This window comes from Neolamprologus brichardi, chromosome 15 (genome assembly GCF_056152115.1).
Source record: "Neolamprologus brichardi isolate AB-2024 chromosome 15, ASM5615211v1, whole genome shotgun sequence".
Lineage (NCBI taxonomy): Eukaryota > Metazoa > Chordata > Actinopteri > Cichliformes > Cichlidae > Neolamprologus > Neolamprologus brichardi.
The window spans coordinates 7,129,448-7,146,251 of record NC_142118.1 but is presented as its reverse complement, the minus strand read 5'-3'; the positions used below and the strand labels follow the sequence as shown (position 1 = coordinate 7,146,251).

Genomic DNA, 16,804 nt, shown 5'->3' with positions numbered 1-16,804 from the left:
GTGAATACTGCAGACAGTGTCACTAATATCTCAAGTGTAAAGCTGCGTTCAAAAAACATTTTCACAGCAAAGTCGAATTTCATCAACAGCTTCTTTGTGGATTAAAGCTGCGGTTGACAAGGCAGTGCTCATGGAGCGACTCCCTGCATTAAAGAAAATACAAAAAACAAAAACATTTTATTGAAGCGGAAGAAGAAAAACTGAGAAAAGAAAAGGAGAAATTATCCTTGGAGAGAGCGCTGAGAGCAACAAATGCAAAGCTTTGTGTCTTGGAAATAAGCTCAGTCTCCTACTTTGACTGAGAACTGTACGAATGAAATTACATAATTTTAACAAAAACAAAATGACATCACTACTTTGCTTGTAAAACTAAACCTATCCTTTGTCCTCTCAGCCAGAAACATCGCTGTGTTTGATGGAGACCCTTTACAGTATAGATCATTTATGAATGCCTTTGAAAATGGAGTGGAAACTAAAACTGATAACTGGATCAACTGCACTTTTTAGAGCAGCTCACTAGGGGGCAGCCTAAAGAAGAAGTGCGAGGCTTGTGAAATGGGACGCTGCTCAGCAACCGTGATAGAAAAAACGCTTCATGCAGCATTTTTTGACAGAAATTAGGGAGACTTTTTTTGTTCATCTGTTTGTTTTTATATGAGCTTTGTTTGATTTGATAAGTATCTGAGGCTGAGACCACGGGACTGTAAAAACATGATTGTTGGGCTTCATTTCTGTACTGAACAGTAATTTTAAGATTAGCTAGTAAATAACAATTAGCTAATGTTGTTCATCAGACTAAAGTCATCTCAATTTGGTAATATTACTATAATATGACCAGTATTAAATTTATTATTATATTAATTATTAGTAATTAATAAAGCAGTGAGTTTGAACTCTGTGTCAAATACTGAGCTTCAGTAAAGATTCAATTTGTAGTTATTTATATTTCCTATCACCTTAAATCTTCACTCAAAGACAAGTACCCTTTACAGTGTATATATAGATGTATCATATATAAGAGACAAATATTGTTATTTTAATGTGTTGGCATTACTAAATTTGTCTGAATGTTTACATTTATGTGTAAAAAGAAAATCTACGAGCTGTGATAACCTTTTCTGATCAAATGAAGAGTACACTGATATATTAAATATGCCTTTATTGGGTGAGAAAATCATACCATGTCATAACTGCTTTAAGTCATACAGAATAGATATCAGAGCCTTAAACAGGCTGACTTCTGCTAAATGGGTAAAACTGGGCAATAAGTCTACAAACACATAACATCCTTATAAAATATGATGTAACACTATAGATCAACTTACCTCAAAATATATAAAGCATATAAACAATTACAGCAATATGATGCAACAAACACAGCAGTGCTACTGATCCAAAATACTCAAAGCTTCATAGAACTGAAAAAACTGACATTTATTTTTAGGTACATTCTGCTGCTGATACATACTTTAGGTTTCTGAATAGTAAACTTGTTACTGCCTTTCATAGTGTTTAACTTGAAGGCCCTGAGTACTTACTCCCATTTGAAAACACTTGAATGATAAAATTATTTTAACATTACCTAATAAGACCGATTCAGAACAGACCATTAGTTATTTCAAACGTTTCTGTTAGTCCTTCACACAGAGGGAACACTGTCAGCTGGTGCCGACTCTTCCTCAGACACTGCTGAGTTTGTCCTGGTGGATCATCAGGGGTGCAAAGTCTCACAGATCATCTGCAGCAGTGGGTCCCTCAGTCTGTCCTCACTCTGGACACTTACAGTTGTCACACATGGAAATCAAATGTGTGATAAGCTGCATGTATTTATAAGTTACAAGTGTAACTTATAAATACATGTTCATACTTTTATTATCCGGAATGTTGCAAACATGGTTGTGCTTTTCATTTCAATCATAGAATTCTATCAGTGTTACTTCACTGTAATTAAAAAAAAAAAACACTCTCCTTTTTTCCATTATTTAATTCAAATAATAGCAGCAAAGCCGATTCAACAGTCATTATGTAAACTTACATGATTTAATGAAAATTAAGGGAATTATTTAAAATAACTGTTCACAAATATCTGGGACCAAGTGAAATAACCACCCACATTAAAACCAGTTGTTTGACTGTTTAAATTTTATATATACACACACAATTCCCCCAACCTTTAATAATTCCCCTGATGTGTACCCCATCATCAGAGTGACAGAAAAACAAAGAAAATAACGACAATATAAAATCATTTGGTATCACCTGACTTTAAAAAAATAAAAAATAAAATAATGATCAGCAATTCTGTAATTCTGATCGATCAATATGGTGTGTTTGTGTGATTGCGGTTCTAATGCAATGGTTTGGGTTCATCCCCAACTCCTCCAGCAAGGCGATACACTGCAAGGCTGACTTCATGTGCCAGGGCGTCAGCACTCTCCTGAAACAACACAGAGAGCCAGAGTATTATTCACAAAACCATTCCCTTCCAGATATTTTTTAACCTCAGTAACACTGGCATGAGAATCAATAACAGAGAAAACTTGGAAAATAGATTTCTCACCTGCGTGTCTGCCTCTGCGTATACTCTCACCACATCCTCGGTGCCAGAGGGCCTGACGAAGGAGCGAGCCTGTCTGTACTTCTTCACTAAATTGTCGATGGCCTCCTGCAGGCCTGCTGGGGTCACCGCCCGCCTCTCTGCATCTGTTGTGTCTATCACCCTGCGGTCATCCACCTACACAAAAAAAGAAAAAGAAAGATCACCCTCAGGAGCCACTATCTCTAACTGGCTTGAAGTAGACACAGACACTCTACTATGTGCAGGGTTATAGTAGACAAACGTTTATCTAAAAAAATAAAAGCCTCCTTAGTTTGGTTCAGCACTGCTGTATCATACTATGGAATAAATTAAATGTAGAGTGCGTATTTCTTTCTTTCTATCAGTCACACTTTATATTCTGGATATAATACATAACTATACAATATGAGCACCTTGACTTTAAGTTGCCTATTTGGCAGGTCGGTATAGATGGTGTCCCACTGCTGGATAGTCATTCCTTTGATGGCCAGTATGGCTTCAATCAGCAGCATGTCAGAAATGGCATCTCCTACAGTCTTTAAAAGAAAATATCGACGTTAACAACAGAGCTCCATTGTTTGCATGAGCTCAGTTCAACATTGATGTCAGCGTGAGCGTGCCTGGTTGATGACGTTGATCGTGTTTCGCAGCAGGAGAGCTGCTTTCTTCCTCTCGTCGTTGACGTTTGTGTCCTCAGCCAGCTGCTGGATTTTCTCTTCAGCTGCCTTGCTGAACAACACCTGATCCAAACACAAACAAACACAGGATGACACATTATTTCTGATTTTTAGCCTTACAGGTGATTTTCAGTGCATTTAAATATGTGTGCATATGTGTGTACTCACTGTTCCGTGGCCATTGGCCTCAAAGTACACACCGACATCAAACTCCTGGGCTACATGGTGAAGATGCTTCACTCCAGTCTTCGTACACCTCACTAAGACCTAAGTGGCAAATAAATCTGTGAGAACCGTCCTCTCCATATAAATACTAAATAAAACACCTGAATTCTCTGTGGAATTTTTTTTGTCACCTTCATTGTGTTCTCCAGATAGTGTGTTGAACTTCCATTAGCATAAGCAGTTTGCACTACTGCTATCTTCAAGTCTAGTCCAGCCTGTGCATTCCAAGGGAGAAAAAATACAAAGAACAGCGATTCTTGGTAAGTGCGTGCCTGTATGTCATTTACATGATTTTTTTTTTTTAGAGTATACCTGTGTGAGCAGCTCTTTGAGAAAAGTGCTGATGAGGGTAGCCATCTTGTCTCCATCCAGCAGGTGAAATGTTCCTTCAGAGTCCGTGTAGTAATAAACTATTCGATCGGCGTCGCCATCAAAGGAACAGCATCGCTCTCCTGGGTTAATCTTAACGCCTTCATGTGAGAATGCAAGACAGGTCTCGCATATTAAAACGATTACAGTACATTCAAGTAATTTAACTGGCCCTATGCGCACCTGTTGGGGGTTTTTGCTGCACCTTCACATAGTCGGCTCCGCACTGGTGGTTCAGCCTTCCTTTGCTGCCATCATTATTAAGAGAAATTTGTAGCTCTTTCTTCAGGTGACTCTCCATCTCACGTACCTTCAGAGCCCCGATGCCATTAGCGCCATCCAGGCAGAGGTGCTTCTGGTCATCCGTACGGTTGGACGTCTAATGGAAAGAAAAACATGGAGGAGAGAAAGAAAGGAGTAGTTCCTGGATGAATGAATGTATCATACAACACGTCGACACAAACAAACAAAGAGCGACTGAATGCAAGCGCAAAATAACACACGACACACTTCTGCTTCTTACATTCTTGGTGAGCTGAATGAAAGCTTGGCAGAATTTAGTGTAGTATCCTTCCACTGTGGCCTCTCCATATTTACCCTGTGTGTTTTGACAGCAGACCATGTAGTGAAGCTGAGGGGTGGTCACCAAACCATAGTCTGAAAGGACAGATGGAAAGGATAAAAAGGCAGATAAGAAGCCAGAAGAAGCACCAACAATAAAAGAACAAGCAGGGAGCTAATACATTGCAAAGCCATGTCATATTTTAATGCAACCCAGCTGAGGGGCAGCCAATCACAGGAATATCTTTTAGGTATCCACTTCTCTTACCTTTGCTGTGACCACCAAGAGCAGAAACTCCATCCAGTACTGCTTGTGAAAGGCTGGCACTGCTGCTCCTACAGGCAGAGGACATGACTGTAAAGAATTCTACTCATACACACAGGTTTATATTTGATCAGTTTTTATTTATTTGTTTGTAGTAAGACATTATACCTAGTATCTTTCCCCACAAACACATTAGCCTCCTGGCTCATGTTAATGGCCTCCTTTTCTATAATGTTCTTCAGAGCAGTGAGCAAGTCTTCCTGATCTGCATTGGCCAGCTGGGTGGCATGCTCCTCCCAGTCCTGTGTCACCATCTCGCCCATCGGGTCAACGAGCTTCACCCCGTTGTCTTCCTACACAAGTGCAGACATGATGACACAAACAGGAATGGGCTGAAGTTGTAATTTATGATGAAAATAAACCATAGCTATTTGCGCTTATGAATCCCTCTAACCTCTGGGTTGTGCGATGCAGTAACCATGACTCCGATGGTTGCTTTGGTCTTTTTGGAGCGGACTGTGGCCAACAGACCCATCCTGAACATGATGTGGTCCAGCTGTTTGGCGTTGGTCCTGAAGCCAGAAGTACCATACTGCAAAACAAGCCCTGCGGGCTTCGGATGCAAAGCGGACAACTTTGATATTTCTTGAAATTCGGCCATTGCTGAAACATATCAGAAAAGCATCAGTGGCAGAGAAAGTGTTAAGATCTTCCTTAAAGCCCCGCCATGTTAACCTTACTTGAATTATAACATGTACAGTTATTATTATGCAATAAAAGCAGGGGATTCAAGCTACCGATGCATACCATAACACTATAAATTCTTATAAAAAAAAAAAAGATTATCTGTTTATCAACAGATAATTTTTTAAATAAACTCTTTAACAAACAATGGACTATTTAGAGGAGTTCTGAAGTTCCCTAAAAGTTCCCTGATATTGTTTTTAAATAAGGAATACTCGAAAAATGTTCTTTGGAGAATTTTGTACAAGTCTTTGTTATTAAAGAACATTCCCTTTGAAGTTTGTCTTTAAAGATGGTTAAATTAAGGTTTTACAAAACAAACTCTCAGAGAACATTCCTAAAAAAAAGAAAATTGTAGGAAACACTCTACGCATCTTCTCTCAAGACTCTTTTTCATAAAGTCCTAGAGGGAATCTTCAGGGTGTGCTCCCTCTAAACAATAGTTTTCACAAAATAATTTCTGGGTAACTCCTCAGGTAGTGTTCCCTGGAGGTTCCTGAAGCCTCTCTGAAGGTTTCAGAGAATAACATTTTTCAGGGAACCTTTGCTAAAAAGGTTCTTCACATTTTTTTGTGAAGAAAAAAAGAATTCCTTTTACAGAAGTTTGCACTGCCAGATGAGTAAATCCAGCTTTACACTTTAGCTGTATTAAACAGAACTATTAAACCAAATTCATTGGAGTAATAAAGAACATCTTATTCAGAAAAGCAATGTTGTAAAATCGGTAGAAACGAGAGGTATGAATGTCATCGAGTTTGAAGTAACTCATGTACTAAGTGCTATGTTAAAATGGTTGGAGCATTTGTAAAAAATTAACATTATGGTTTAGTATCCTGGCGTATCTTTTACAAAAAGCTGGAGGAATAACAGTAATGTTGATGTAATTAAAAGTTAGTTACGTTTCAAGTTATCTGATTATCACGCTGTTAATTAAGTTACATAGACAGTGTTCATTAATGGTTGTCGTAGAAAAAAAAAGAATTTCCTGTGTTAGAATATGATATGATTACGTTTCGGGTTTCTATAAAGAATCAAGGTGGAATTTCGGTGTGTAAACCTTTTGATTATTGGAAAGTTTTATATTTATAAGTGTATTTTTGTTTATTCCAAGTTTTTCTGCATTTAAAAATTATGCAATTTATCTTCAGTGTATAAAAAGATTGGAAAAGAGGAATGCTTTAAAACAGAAATACTTGGAATGAGTCCCAGCAAAATGAATTAAGTTAATTTAAGGTACTTCGTTTATTTGTTTATATTCTGTTTTTCTTTGCTAGCTGGAATATTTGATGAACATGTTTGACAGTAATGCCTGTTTGTTTACTTGAAGGCAGTTTAGTAAAAGGATAAATAAATAAATACAATTTTGGCTCTAGCAAAAAATACCACCTGTATATGTTGTGTGTGTCCCAGCTTTACTGTTTGAACATATTTCCAAAACAAGCCTAGTAAACCATGAAGGTTATTACTATAAATAATGGTTCGCTAGTCGTAATTTGGGTAAAATGTTTTAATTAGTCGTGATTTTGATTTGAGGTCACATGCCCAAGCCCTTGTCTGGAAATGCTTACTTTATTAAAATGCTGTTTATCATATTTAACCATATTTAATAGGCTAAAAACACGGCGACTGGACTAAACACTGACAGCACTTAATAAGGGCAAAGTATAAAGCTCAATAAAATGAAGCACAACAAATGAATGGCAAAGAAAGTTACTTGCTTCTCCCAAGTAAAATAAGTTACATAAAATCGTCTCATGCCCCATAAACCAAGAGACTACAATAAACGCCTTGTGTTTAAACCAAAGGTTGCGCTGTGCAGCAGATTCGCTTAATTTTAATTTACTTACTGTTGTGTTTTCTGAAGTATCTCCACTACAGTGCAGTCAGTGAAATGCTTCCTGGATCTAGGTTCCTCCTTCTCCCTTCTCACGGGCGACGTGGCTTCATTTCCGCGTACGTCACGTGTTGCGAATACACAGCGCATGCTCAGCCAGAGTCGAGCGTTTTTTTAGTTTATTTTTTTATACTTTACTGTCGGTACATTTTATTTTCCTAATTATCGTATTTTTAGCTCATTTTCACAATGAGAAAGAAAACAAAAGTAAAACAACACAGAAGTAAAACAAAATTAAAATACACAAGTGATACAACTGAGGGTTCTATTTAGAGCTCTGCAGAGCACGGAATCGTGACGTCGCCGACGTCGTGCAATATAGTGCCCTGACTGGGCACCTCCCGTACACTTCATATCAGACATCTCTTTCATGGGTACAGGTTGCAGGGCAGCTGCGAAAGCAAAATCTTTATTCCTTTGTTTCCGGAAAGCCAGCTTTTGAAATGCGACAATGAAATCTGGGTACGATTTTACACCTCAGACACACAGAAGTCTCTGCGACTCCCTCTGACTGGCATCACCACAAGCCCTTCCACTTGCTGCTGCACCAAAACATGAAGTGTTGTAATGAAACACTGTACCAATAATAAAATACATGAAAAACAATTTAACGTATGAATTACTCTAATTCTGAAAGATTCACTGTACAGTTTAGTGTAACTATAGTGTAGAAACGTAAGGGTATTATGACACTGCAATATTCCAAGTAAAACCTTCTGCCTAATAAAGGTGTATGTGGTGCTATAAGATGTCAAATTATAAACTGTAAAAGAAAAGAAAATATGTAAACCTGCAGCATTAAAAATACCAAGTAAAAAGAAACTGTGCAGGGCCAAAGATCCAAAAAATGTTTTTCTGCATGAATCACAGAGCCAAGCCTCATTGGTTGCCTGACTGAGTCCTACAAATGTTTTGTTGAGAAAATGTTGCATTCTGTGTTGAACTTATAGTAAAGAATGCAAGTAACCCAGCTTCTACATTTAAATCAGCATTGTGGGTAAGCACTGTACATCTGTGTGGTTTTAAAAGCATTTTATGAATGTCTGTGTACTTGAAATGGTTTGGCCTGTAAGAAAGGGCAAAGAGTTGCTGAACTAATAAAGTTTAGCCTATATGAAAGCAAGAAAAAAATGTCAACTGTGTGAGTTAAAAGTTTCAAGAGTCTAGACTTTATTGTCATTATGCAAGCATAACAAAATGAAGGCAATACTTCTTCACACAGTGCAAAAAAACTTAGATAAGCTAAATATACTGACATAAATATGAATACAAACAATATATATAAACATAATTTATGACATGCGTTAAAATGTATAGTTTGAATAAGTGTGTTTATGTCTACTCATAACTATATAAAACCATTTTAGGTGAGGACCCCATGAAGCTCATTAAGAGAATGCCAAGAGTGTGCAAAGCAGTAATCAAAGCAAAGAGTGGTTATTTTGAAGATCTAAAAAATGTTTTGAGTTATTTCACACTTTTTTGTTTCTGCATAATTCCATATGCTTTAAGTGAAAATCTACACTGTAATAGTCATCAAAATAAAGAAAAAATATTAAATAATTAGGTGTGTCCAAACCCTTTACTCATATTATATTTTAAATATATGTATGTGTGTAGTTTCACACCTACTGATCACTAATTCGGCAGCGTAAGTCACCATGGCAATTTAGCCTGGCAAGAAGTGAATCCAGGGTCAACCTTGAAGTTACCTGGATAAGCCCAAATCTGGCTACAGGCTGGTGTCCATCTTTTTAATAATTATCTTGTTAATCATTAAATTAAAAAACTAGCCTAAATAACAAGAACACAAACAAGATTCACAATATCAGATAAGCCAAGGGCTCATAATAGCAGCATAAATGATTATACAATGTCTATCTTTACTTTGGTTTTACGCGAACAACAACATGGCCGGGTCTACCCAGAATGCATCGTGATTATCGAGCTCTCTGGCAGAGTTGAGCTACAAGCAAATACGCTAACTCATCATATGGCATACATCCCCAATATCATCTGCTCTGAATACAAAATACATGATGTTCCCAAATACAAAACAAAAAAATATTGTGATCAGCAGTTTTTTTGTGGTTTAACATGTGATTAAAATACCTCTGCCGATCACATATTTAAAAGGAGCCTGCTTAGAGCAGGAATTGTTTCACCTTCATCATCTGTCACTCCGCGTGATCTACGAGCAGCCCCGGTGTGATACAGCCCACATGCAGCAGCTAGTATGCCACCATGACGCTGGTGTATTAACCCTTTGGCGCAAATTGATAGCGATTTCTGTACTGTGACCCCCCATGCCCACACCCCTTTAAGAGACGTGATGATGCGACGTGTGTCACCCAACCCTGTCCGAGAAGCTGCCGAGAGGAGGAGAGTCTGGATGGACTTGTAGACAGGTCAAATAAATAAACAAACCACAGGGGGAAGGGGAAAAGGAAATTCCCTACTCGCTTTTCCTGTTTCCGAGCCTCTTGCGCTGCGCAGTGTTGGCGACGGGAAGCGGTGCGCAATTTTCTATCGCTCTAAGGACCACAGCCTGAAACGGCATTCCCGAGCCGAGACTGACGGATCAAAGAGGAAAGAAAAGCCGCAATCTGACGACCTGCTTTGCACTGCGGGTTCTTCATTTATTCAAAAGCTTTTTTGTAATGCAACAACGAAGGAGGGAAAGGGAGCGAAAACCTGTGTTCCCCTCCAACAGGGATATTTGACCGACCTATGCAGCGCTGATTTATATACCTTATTTTTCAGAAACACTGTTCTACGATTAGACGAGTCTATTCCATTGCTGGAATAAAATTCACCGGATTGAGAAAATAGCTTTCGTCGCCAGCTTGTTACATAACCGAGTGGCTTTAGCTCTCCAAGGTGCTGAACTGAACGCTCGGAGCCTATAACAGGACGAGCCGCCGGGAATTCACAACCTTGCGTAAGTCTACTCATGCAACGGCGAATATTAACAACGTGACCACACGATTTACTGCGAAAATAACATTTATCCAGCTCATTTTTTCTGCTTTTCCCCCACCCCCCTCCCACACATAAGGTCGCAGGCCTATATCATCTAGGAGAGGGACGCACTCATCTCACTGAACCGCAGGGAAGAAGCTGGGTTGTATTCGTATTTCCCCCTCTCCCCCTCACCGTCCTGTGGTGAAATAAATTCCTGAGGAGGTCGAAACAACTAGGAGAAAATGTCGGGGCAAACGCTCACGGATCGCATTGCCGCTGCGCAGTACCAGCTAACGGGATCGGATATGGCCCGGGCTGTCTGCAAAGCCACCACTCACGAAGTGATGGCGCCCAAGAAAAAGCACCTGGAATGTAAGTGTGGCCCTCATCCTCACTGCACTGACTGTAGCTTTATAGGTCCTATGCCTTACTTATTACACAGCCACACACGCAGACCATGCCAGCATTTTGGGCTTGTTCGTTCCGTTTACTTAAATGGGTGTGCTGCAGGATATAGTAGCCATGGTGATGACCCCCTCTGTTGACCCTTTGTGTCCAGAAGATGGTGGACACCCAGGGAGAAAGAAGGAGAGATTGGGAAGGAGAAACATGTAATATTTTAAGGTAGTTTGACAGACCCATTTAAGTTCCCCTCCCTGTGCTGTTTCAAGGCCACTTTCTTTTACTCCATGCTGAAACCGACTGTAACCGAGGTGGTGGCAGCATACAAGAACCTGTGCACTAACTGGGTTAGAGTGGAGCCATTTAAGACCAATAAAGTCACAGCTGAATTAAATTACAAACCTCACAGCTTCATTGACACATCTACAGATGACAGCAGGAGCCACCTCCACAAATCATCATTACCACAAACACTGAGTCAACCCAAAGCAGTGGCACTGCTCTGGATAGTTTGATTGGCTCTTTTTCTTGTATGTCTGCCTGTGTGTTTTCCAAGGGTGTGTGTGTGTGTGTGTGGTCAGGTCTAGTCTGGTCCTGTGTCTTCTGCTAGGACTTTATATCTTGTGATCCACTCCCCTGCTGAATAATTTAAAAATCAGCCAATGGCTGTCTTGCATAATTTACAAAGCCAAAGGTGACAATGCAAAAGCTAGACTACACCAGAGAGCATTGTTTCCTCATTCTCTGCTGCTCCATGTGATAGTTTCAGTGTTTCTAGCTTTCAGTGGTGCTGATTTGGACATGTGCATGTGTGGACGTGTTGGGAAAACGTTTACCGGCACTGTTTGTAGCCTTTTTGTCCAAGGACATAAAACTGCTGCAGACATGTAGAGATTTCTCTATATATTTTCATTTAGTAAGCTATGACATAAACATGTGTCTTTTATTTCCATAATCAAATAGGTTATACTGGGTCTATTTCTAGGGCAATTCAACAGGGCAGTTCAACAGACTTCTGGTATGTAGGCCACTGTGCCTCTGCTGCAGTCTTGGCTGGAGGAAATTCCTCACCTCAAAACAGTAAAACACATTTTCACTATGAAGACCTATGAAGAGCCACACATAGCAAAAAAATCTAATAAACAACTAAAGGCGCACTAGGGTAATTTTTAATTATCAAAACATATCTTATTAGCTAGCTTTCAGTGTTTTTGATTAATAATATTCAATATATTATGCAACTACAGGTTTTAGTTATTGCTTGGTGATTATTAGGGTTATTCGACCCTTGGGCTTGACATGCATGTGTAGCGGTGGTTGTGCAGTGCAGTTGCCAAGGGAACAGATTAATAGTGTCAGGGGGCAGTGTAATGACAGAAGGGGACTCTGAGAAGAAAGAGTGGAAATGACAGGACTGTCATCACTAGACTGCAGAGGAAATCACGATAGATGTGTAGCTATTAAACTGAGACATTTGTTTTGGTCTTTCAGTACAGTTAACTGTCTGACCTTTTTAGTGACACGGTCCATTTTTATGAGAACAAATTACTGATTTGATTGTCTTTAGCACCATAACAAGTTGCCTTAGAAGAAGCAGGTGTGTGAATATATAGATTAGTAAGAACATACAGGTGCCTTTCCACCCATGAATAAACTACAAACTAAAAGCTCAAAATGTTATGTGCTTTTCCTTTGGAGCAAAAATCGCCTTGTCTTTTGACTTAGATGTCTGTGTTTGATTTTATTATGAAACGGGCTGGGGTTAAATGACACACTGCATTGAATTTTGTATTTCTGGTTTGTCTAGTCATGCATGGTTATGGCAAACATAGTGAAAGAAACAATGGAGGGCATGTACAGAGTTAATGTATCCACCCAAGGTCAATGAAAGCGTAGTGTTTTCTCATCACCGCAGGCACTGACTGTCACTTTTTTAAAGGTCAAATTGGTATAAATATTGCTTTTATGAAGAGTGTCCCAGTGTTCTTACCTGATCTAGAACTATGTCACACGAGCTTTAGATTATTCAGTCAGTAGTTTAGTACCTGAGTCAGCCTGGCTGTTTCCAGATGTAGAACACATCCCCACCGGCATCTATAAACTACAAACTAACATTTTACATCTCCTCGATTTAAAGATGCAATTCATAAGTGGAAGGGGTTGCTGGATAAATGATATGACCTCACTTATATGCTGTGTGGGCCAGTCCTTGGTATTGCCTATTGTCAGGGACTCTGGGAGGGGCCATCTAAAGCATGTGTGAGGAAGTATAAATGCAGGAAGAAACCAAACTGCTAAGACGTCAGACATCATTGAGTTTATGTTTTTTTCATTGACTGTCTTTCATTCAACATGATTAAAAAGAGTAAAGAATCACAGACTGTAAAAAAATCCTCTCCGGACAACATTGCTATTCCGTCACCTGGTGCTAGCTAATTAGCATGCTAACTTAAGCAGACAGTACAATATACTAACTTACATATCTGACAACTTCAACATACTATAATGTCCTATTTTTTAATTCTTCACAGTCTGTTTAGTTAGATTAAGTTTCTAAACAGTGTCTTAAAGAAACACTGTATATATTGAAAGTGGAATATTGCTATTTTCAGATTGCAGAGTAACATGGAAGAGGCTTTATGGTGTAGTGGATTACACATTTGCCTAACAAGTGAAAGATCTCTTGTTTGATGCAGACCCAAAGGGAAGAGACACAACTTCCTTTTGGGTCTGCATCTGCATAAAAATTCTGCCAACTCAAACATATGGAGCTACTTGCTGTAGTGACCTTTTGTGAGCAGCCAAAAGTAGCTAAAGTATCATGGGAGCACTAACTTCCTAATTTCCTGTTGTCAGCGTGAGATGAATTTACTAGCTTTGGCTAATTTTGATGTATTTAGATAAAGCAAGGCTAGAAAGTTTTCCCCTGTTTTGAGAACTTATGCTAACCTGTGCTAACCATAAAATATCTTTATCCATGCACTGTATTTCACATATAAACACTAGAGTAATGGTAGAATAGAATAGAATAGAATAGAATAATCCTTTAATTGTCCCACAAGGGGAAATTTGGGTGTAACAGCAGCAAGAAAGACACATATACAAACAAACAGTACACAAGACACAGAACAGAAACATACACAATTTTTACATATTTACATCAACGACAATGGTTACCAAAAACAGAGTACTGTACCGTTATTAAATTAAATAAAATTTAATACAGATCAGAGGCAAACCCTGGTTATAGTGTGAATCGGTTGATAAAATAGTGCCAAGTTACAGCGCTGATGTAAACATCTATGTTTGTTGGGAGCAGTTCTGATTGTACAGTCTGACAGCTGCAGGGAGGAAGAACCTGCAGAAACATTCCTTCATGCATCGGGGATGCAGCAGTCTGTCACTGAAGGAGCTCTGCAGTTCAGCAACATTTACATGCATGGGGTTGGAGACTCTGTCCATCAGAGATGTTATTTTGGCCAGAGTCCTTCTGTCTCCCACCACCTGCACTGGGTCCAGGGTGCATCCCAGAACAGAGCTGGCCTTCCTGATGAGTTTATCCAACCTCTTCCTCTCAGCTGCCGATAAACTACTGCTCCAACATACAACACTGTAAAAAATGACAGATGCCACCACAGAGTCATAGAAGGTCTTTAAAAGCGCTCCCTGGGCTCCAAATGACCTCAGCCGCCTCAGCAGGTAGAGTCTGCTCTGACCCTTCCTGTAAAGAGTATCAGTGTTGTGGCTCCAGTCTAGCTTATTATTCAGGTGAACACCCAGGTACCTATACGAGTCCACTATCTCAATGTCCACTCCCCGGATGTTCACCGGTGTCAGTGTGGTGGGTCTGCATCTCCGGAAATCCACCACCAACTCCTTGGTTTTCCCGGCATTGATCAGCAGGAGGTTCTGCTGGCACCAGTCCACAAAGTCCAGTCCACTGTCTGTACTCTGAGTCATCCTCACCTGTGATGAGGCCGACTATGGCAGAGTCATCAGAGAACTTCTGTAGGTGGCAGCGTGGGGAGTTGATGGAGAAGTCTGCAGTGTAGAGGGTGAAGAGGAACGGTGCCAGCACAATTCCCTGTGGGGCCCCCGTACTGCAGACAAGCGTATCAAAGACACAGCCCTGTGACATCACATATTGTGGGCGTTCTGTGAGGTAGTCCAGAGTGGTGGTCCACTCCCGATAGCTCCAGCTTGTCTCTCAGAAGTCGTGGCTGGATGGTGTTGAAAGCACTAGAGAAATCAAAGACCATGATCCGCACAGTGCTTCCAGGCTTCTCCAGGTGAGTCAGAACTCGGTGCAGGAGGTAGATGATGGTGTCCTCCACCCCGGTGCCAGGCTGGTAAGCAAACTGCAGCGGATCCAATCAAGACCTCACCAGGGGGCGCAGAGGGTTTAGAACCAACCTCTCGAGGGTCTTCATCAGATGTGATGTCAGGGCTACCGGCCTGTAGCTGCTGAGGTCCTTGGGATGGGAGGTCTTTGGTACCGGTACCGGAGAAGACTCTCTTCTTCTCCTTAAGGAGAGCCTTTATTTCAGGATTTATCCATGAGTTGTTGTTAGAAAAACACCGTACCTTTATGATGGGTACGGTGTTGTCCACACAGAAGTTCATGTAATCCGTAATGCAGTCTGTGATGCTGTTGAGGCCATCCTCCAAAGGGCTGCAGAGGTTGTCCCATACAGTAGAATGGAAACAGTGCCTCAGGGCCTCTTCAGTCTCTGCCAACCATTTCACAACTGGTTCTCTGTGTACTAAAGGTTTATACACAGGCTGGAGATGAACCAGGTTGTGATCTGAGCCCCCCAGGGGAGGGAGAGGTGATGAGCTGTATGCCTCCTTGGTGTTAGCATACAATAAGTCCAATGTTTTATTGTCTCTGGTGTGGTAGGTGACATACTGGGTGAAGGCGGGGAGAGTGGAGGATGGGGAGATGTGATTAAAGTCCCCAGAGATCAGGAAAAGGGCCTGAAGATGCTGTGTTTGGAGTCTGCTGGTTACAGTGTGCAGGATCTCACAGGCTGCTGCAGCGTTAGCAGAGGGCGGGACATACACAGCTATCATAATGACGTGTGTAAACTCTCATGGTAAATAGTGTGGTCTCATGCTAACCGCTAGCAGCTCAGCCTAGCGTCTCTTTGATAGATAAATGCCCAGAGTTACACCATCTATCGTTCACAAACACAGCCAAACCCCCTCCTCTCTTCGTACCACTCTCCGTTGTTCTGTCTGCCCGGATCAGATGGAAACCGTCTATGTTTATGTGTGAGTCCAGAGTTAGCGCGGTTAGCCACGACTCTGTGAAGCACATCACGCTGCATTCCCTGTAGCTCCTCTGATGTCGGGTTAGAGCCGCCAGTTCATCCATTTTTTTGGGGAGCGATCTCACATTCCCCATAATAACACATGGAATCGCTGGCCGGTACCTCCTAACCTTACTGCGACGCCCAATCCCGGCCCGAGAGCCGCGTCTCTTCCTCCTCACCTATCGGGGGATGTTGGCTCGCTTGGCGGTAGGCAGAACAGCGGAGGCCCCGAGGGCTAACAGCTGATCCCTGCTGTAAATGATGGGCAGTCGGACCTCCACGCGCTCTCCGGACTCAGATGCCGTAAAAAATGTGATAAAAAACACGATTGTCCATAAAATTCTGAGCTCCATTGTGGAGTAGTACAGTCCTCAATAAAAAAAACAAGAACAAGAAACACAATAACAACAAAAAAAGAGAAAAAAGGACTCGGTCAGGTCGGAGCTGCTGATACCGGCTGCCAGCTCGGAGCGGCGCCGGAATCCATGGTACCTTCTGTCAGCAAGTTAGATGTTTTCCAAAATGTTAGCTGATTAAAACATTCTGCTAAGTGGTGCAGTGAGGTCCCATATGAGATACTGGTCACATTAAAAGCTCCTTATGTTGCTTTTATTTACCATAGAGATTGTAATGTTTAGCTAGCTGTAAATGCTAGGTCTGAAATGTATGTGTTATATATTTCCAATGAACAACCGCCTATAGTATTATTGATAGCATTATAAATCTTCACATGTAGCACAGCAAGCAGATGTGTTCTGCTTACCATTATCTAGAATATTCGGGCTGGTGCACGATTTTGTTGTGTAACTG

The 16,804-nt window shown here is 40.7% G+C and overlaps 2 protein-coding genes across 7 annotated transcripts in view; one reads left to right on the top strand and one right to left on the bottom strand.

Annotated features, from left to right (window-relative positions):
* Positions 1 to 1,861: 1,861 nt before the first annotated feature.
* Positions 1,862 to 7,361, bottom strand: pgm3 (phosphoglucomutase 3). Its single transcript, XM_006797225.3, has 13 exons — positions 7,267 to 7,361; positions 5,130 to 5,338; positions 4,844 to 5,028; positions 4,679 to 4,746; positions 4,373 to 4,506; positions 4,033 to 4,228; positions 3,793 to 3,950; positions 3,612 to 3,695; positions 3,424 to 3,522; positions 3,199 to 3,318; positions 2,992 to 3,114; positions 2,561 to 2,734; positions 1,862 to 2,437 (listed from the first exon to the last, which is right to left on the bottom strand). The coding sequence occupies exons 2-13, from the start codon at positions 5,334 to 5,336 to the stop codon at positions 2,348 to 2,350; spliced, it is 1,638 nt and encodes a 545-aa protein (XP_006797288.2). The 5' UTR covers positions 5,337 to 5,338; positions 7,267 to 7,361; the 3' UTR covers positions 1,862 to 2,347.
* A 2,189-nt stretch (positions 7,362 to 9,550) lies between these two features.
* The window catches only part of LOC102790294 (clathrin coat assembly protein AP180-like), a 31,386-nt gene continuing 24,132 nt past the window's right edge, over positions 9,551 to 16,804 (top strand). For 2 of the 6 annotated variants that reach the window (XM_087851841.1, XM_087851840.1), the window contains exons 1-2: positions 9,559 to 10,254; positions 10,372 to 10,649. In XM_087851841.1, the coding sequence (XP_087707967.1) occupies positions 10,520 to 10,649 (130 nt within the window). In that variant the 5' untranslated portion in view covers positions 9,559 to 10,254; positions 10,372 to 10,519. Of the gene's footprint in view, positions 10,255 to 10,371; positions 10,650 to 16,804 lie in introns of all 6 variants that reach the window. The other 4 variants (XM_006797227.3, XM_087851842.1, XM_087851843.1 and 1 more) reach the window with 4 other exon arrangements.

Excerpts from the sequence above, each read along its gene's own strand:
- pgm3 (XM_006797225.3), bottom strand. The coding sequence starts at position 5,336 with ATGGCCGAATTTCAAGAAATATCAAAGTTGTCCGCTTTGCATCCGAAG. Across the intron at positions 5,029-5,129 it reads CTGCATCGCACAACCCAGAG|GAAGACAACGGGGTGAAGCT; the intron begins GTTAGAGGGATT and ends GCACTTGTGTAG. Across the intron at positions 4,229-4,372 it reads TCATTCAGCTCACCAAGAAT|ACGTCCAACCGTACGGATGA; the intron begins GTAAGAAGCAGA and ends TCTTTCCATTAG.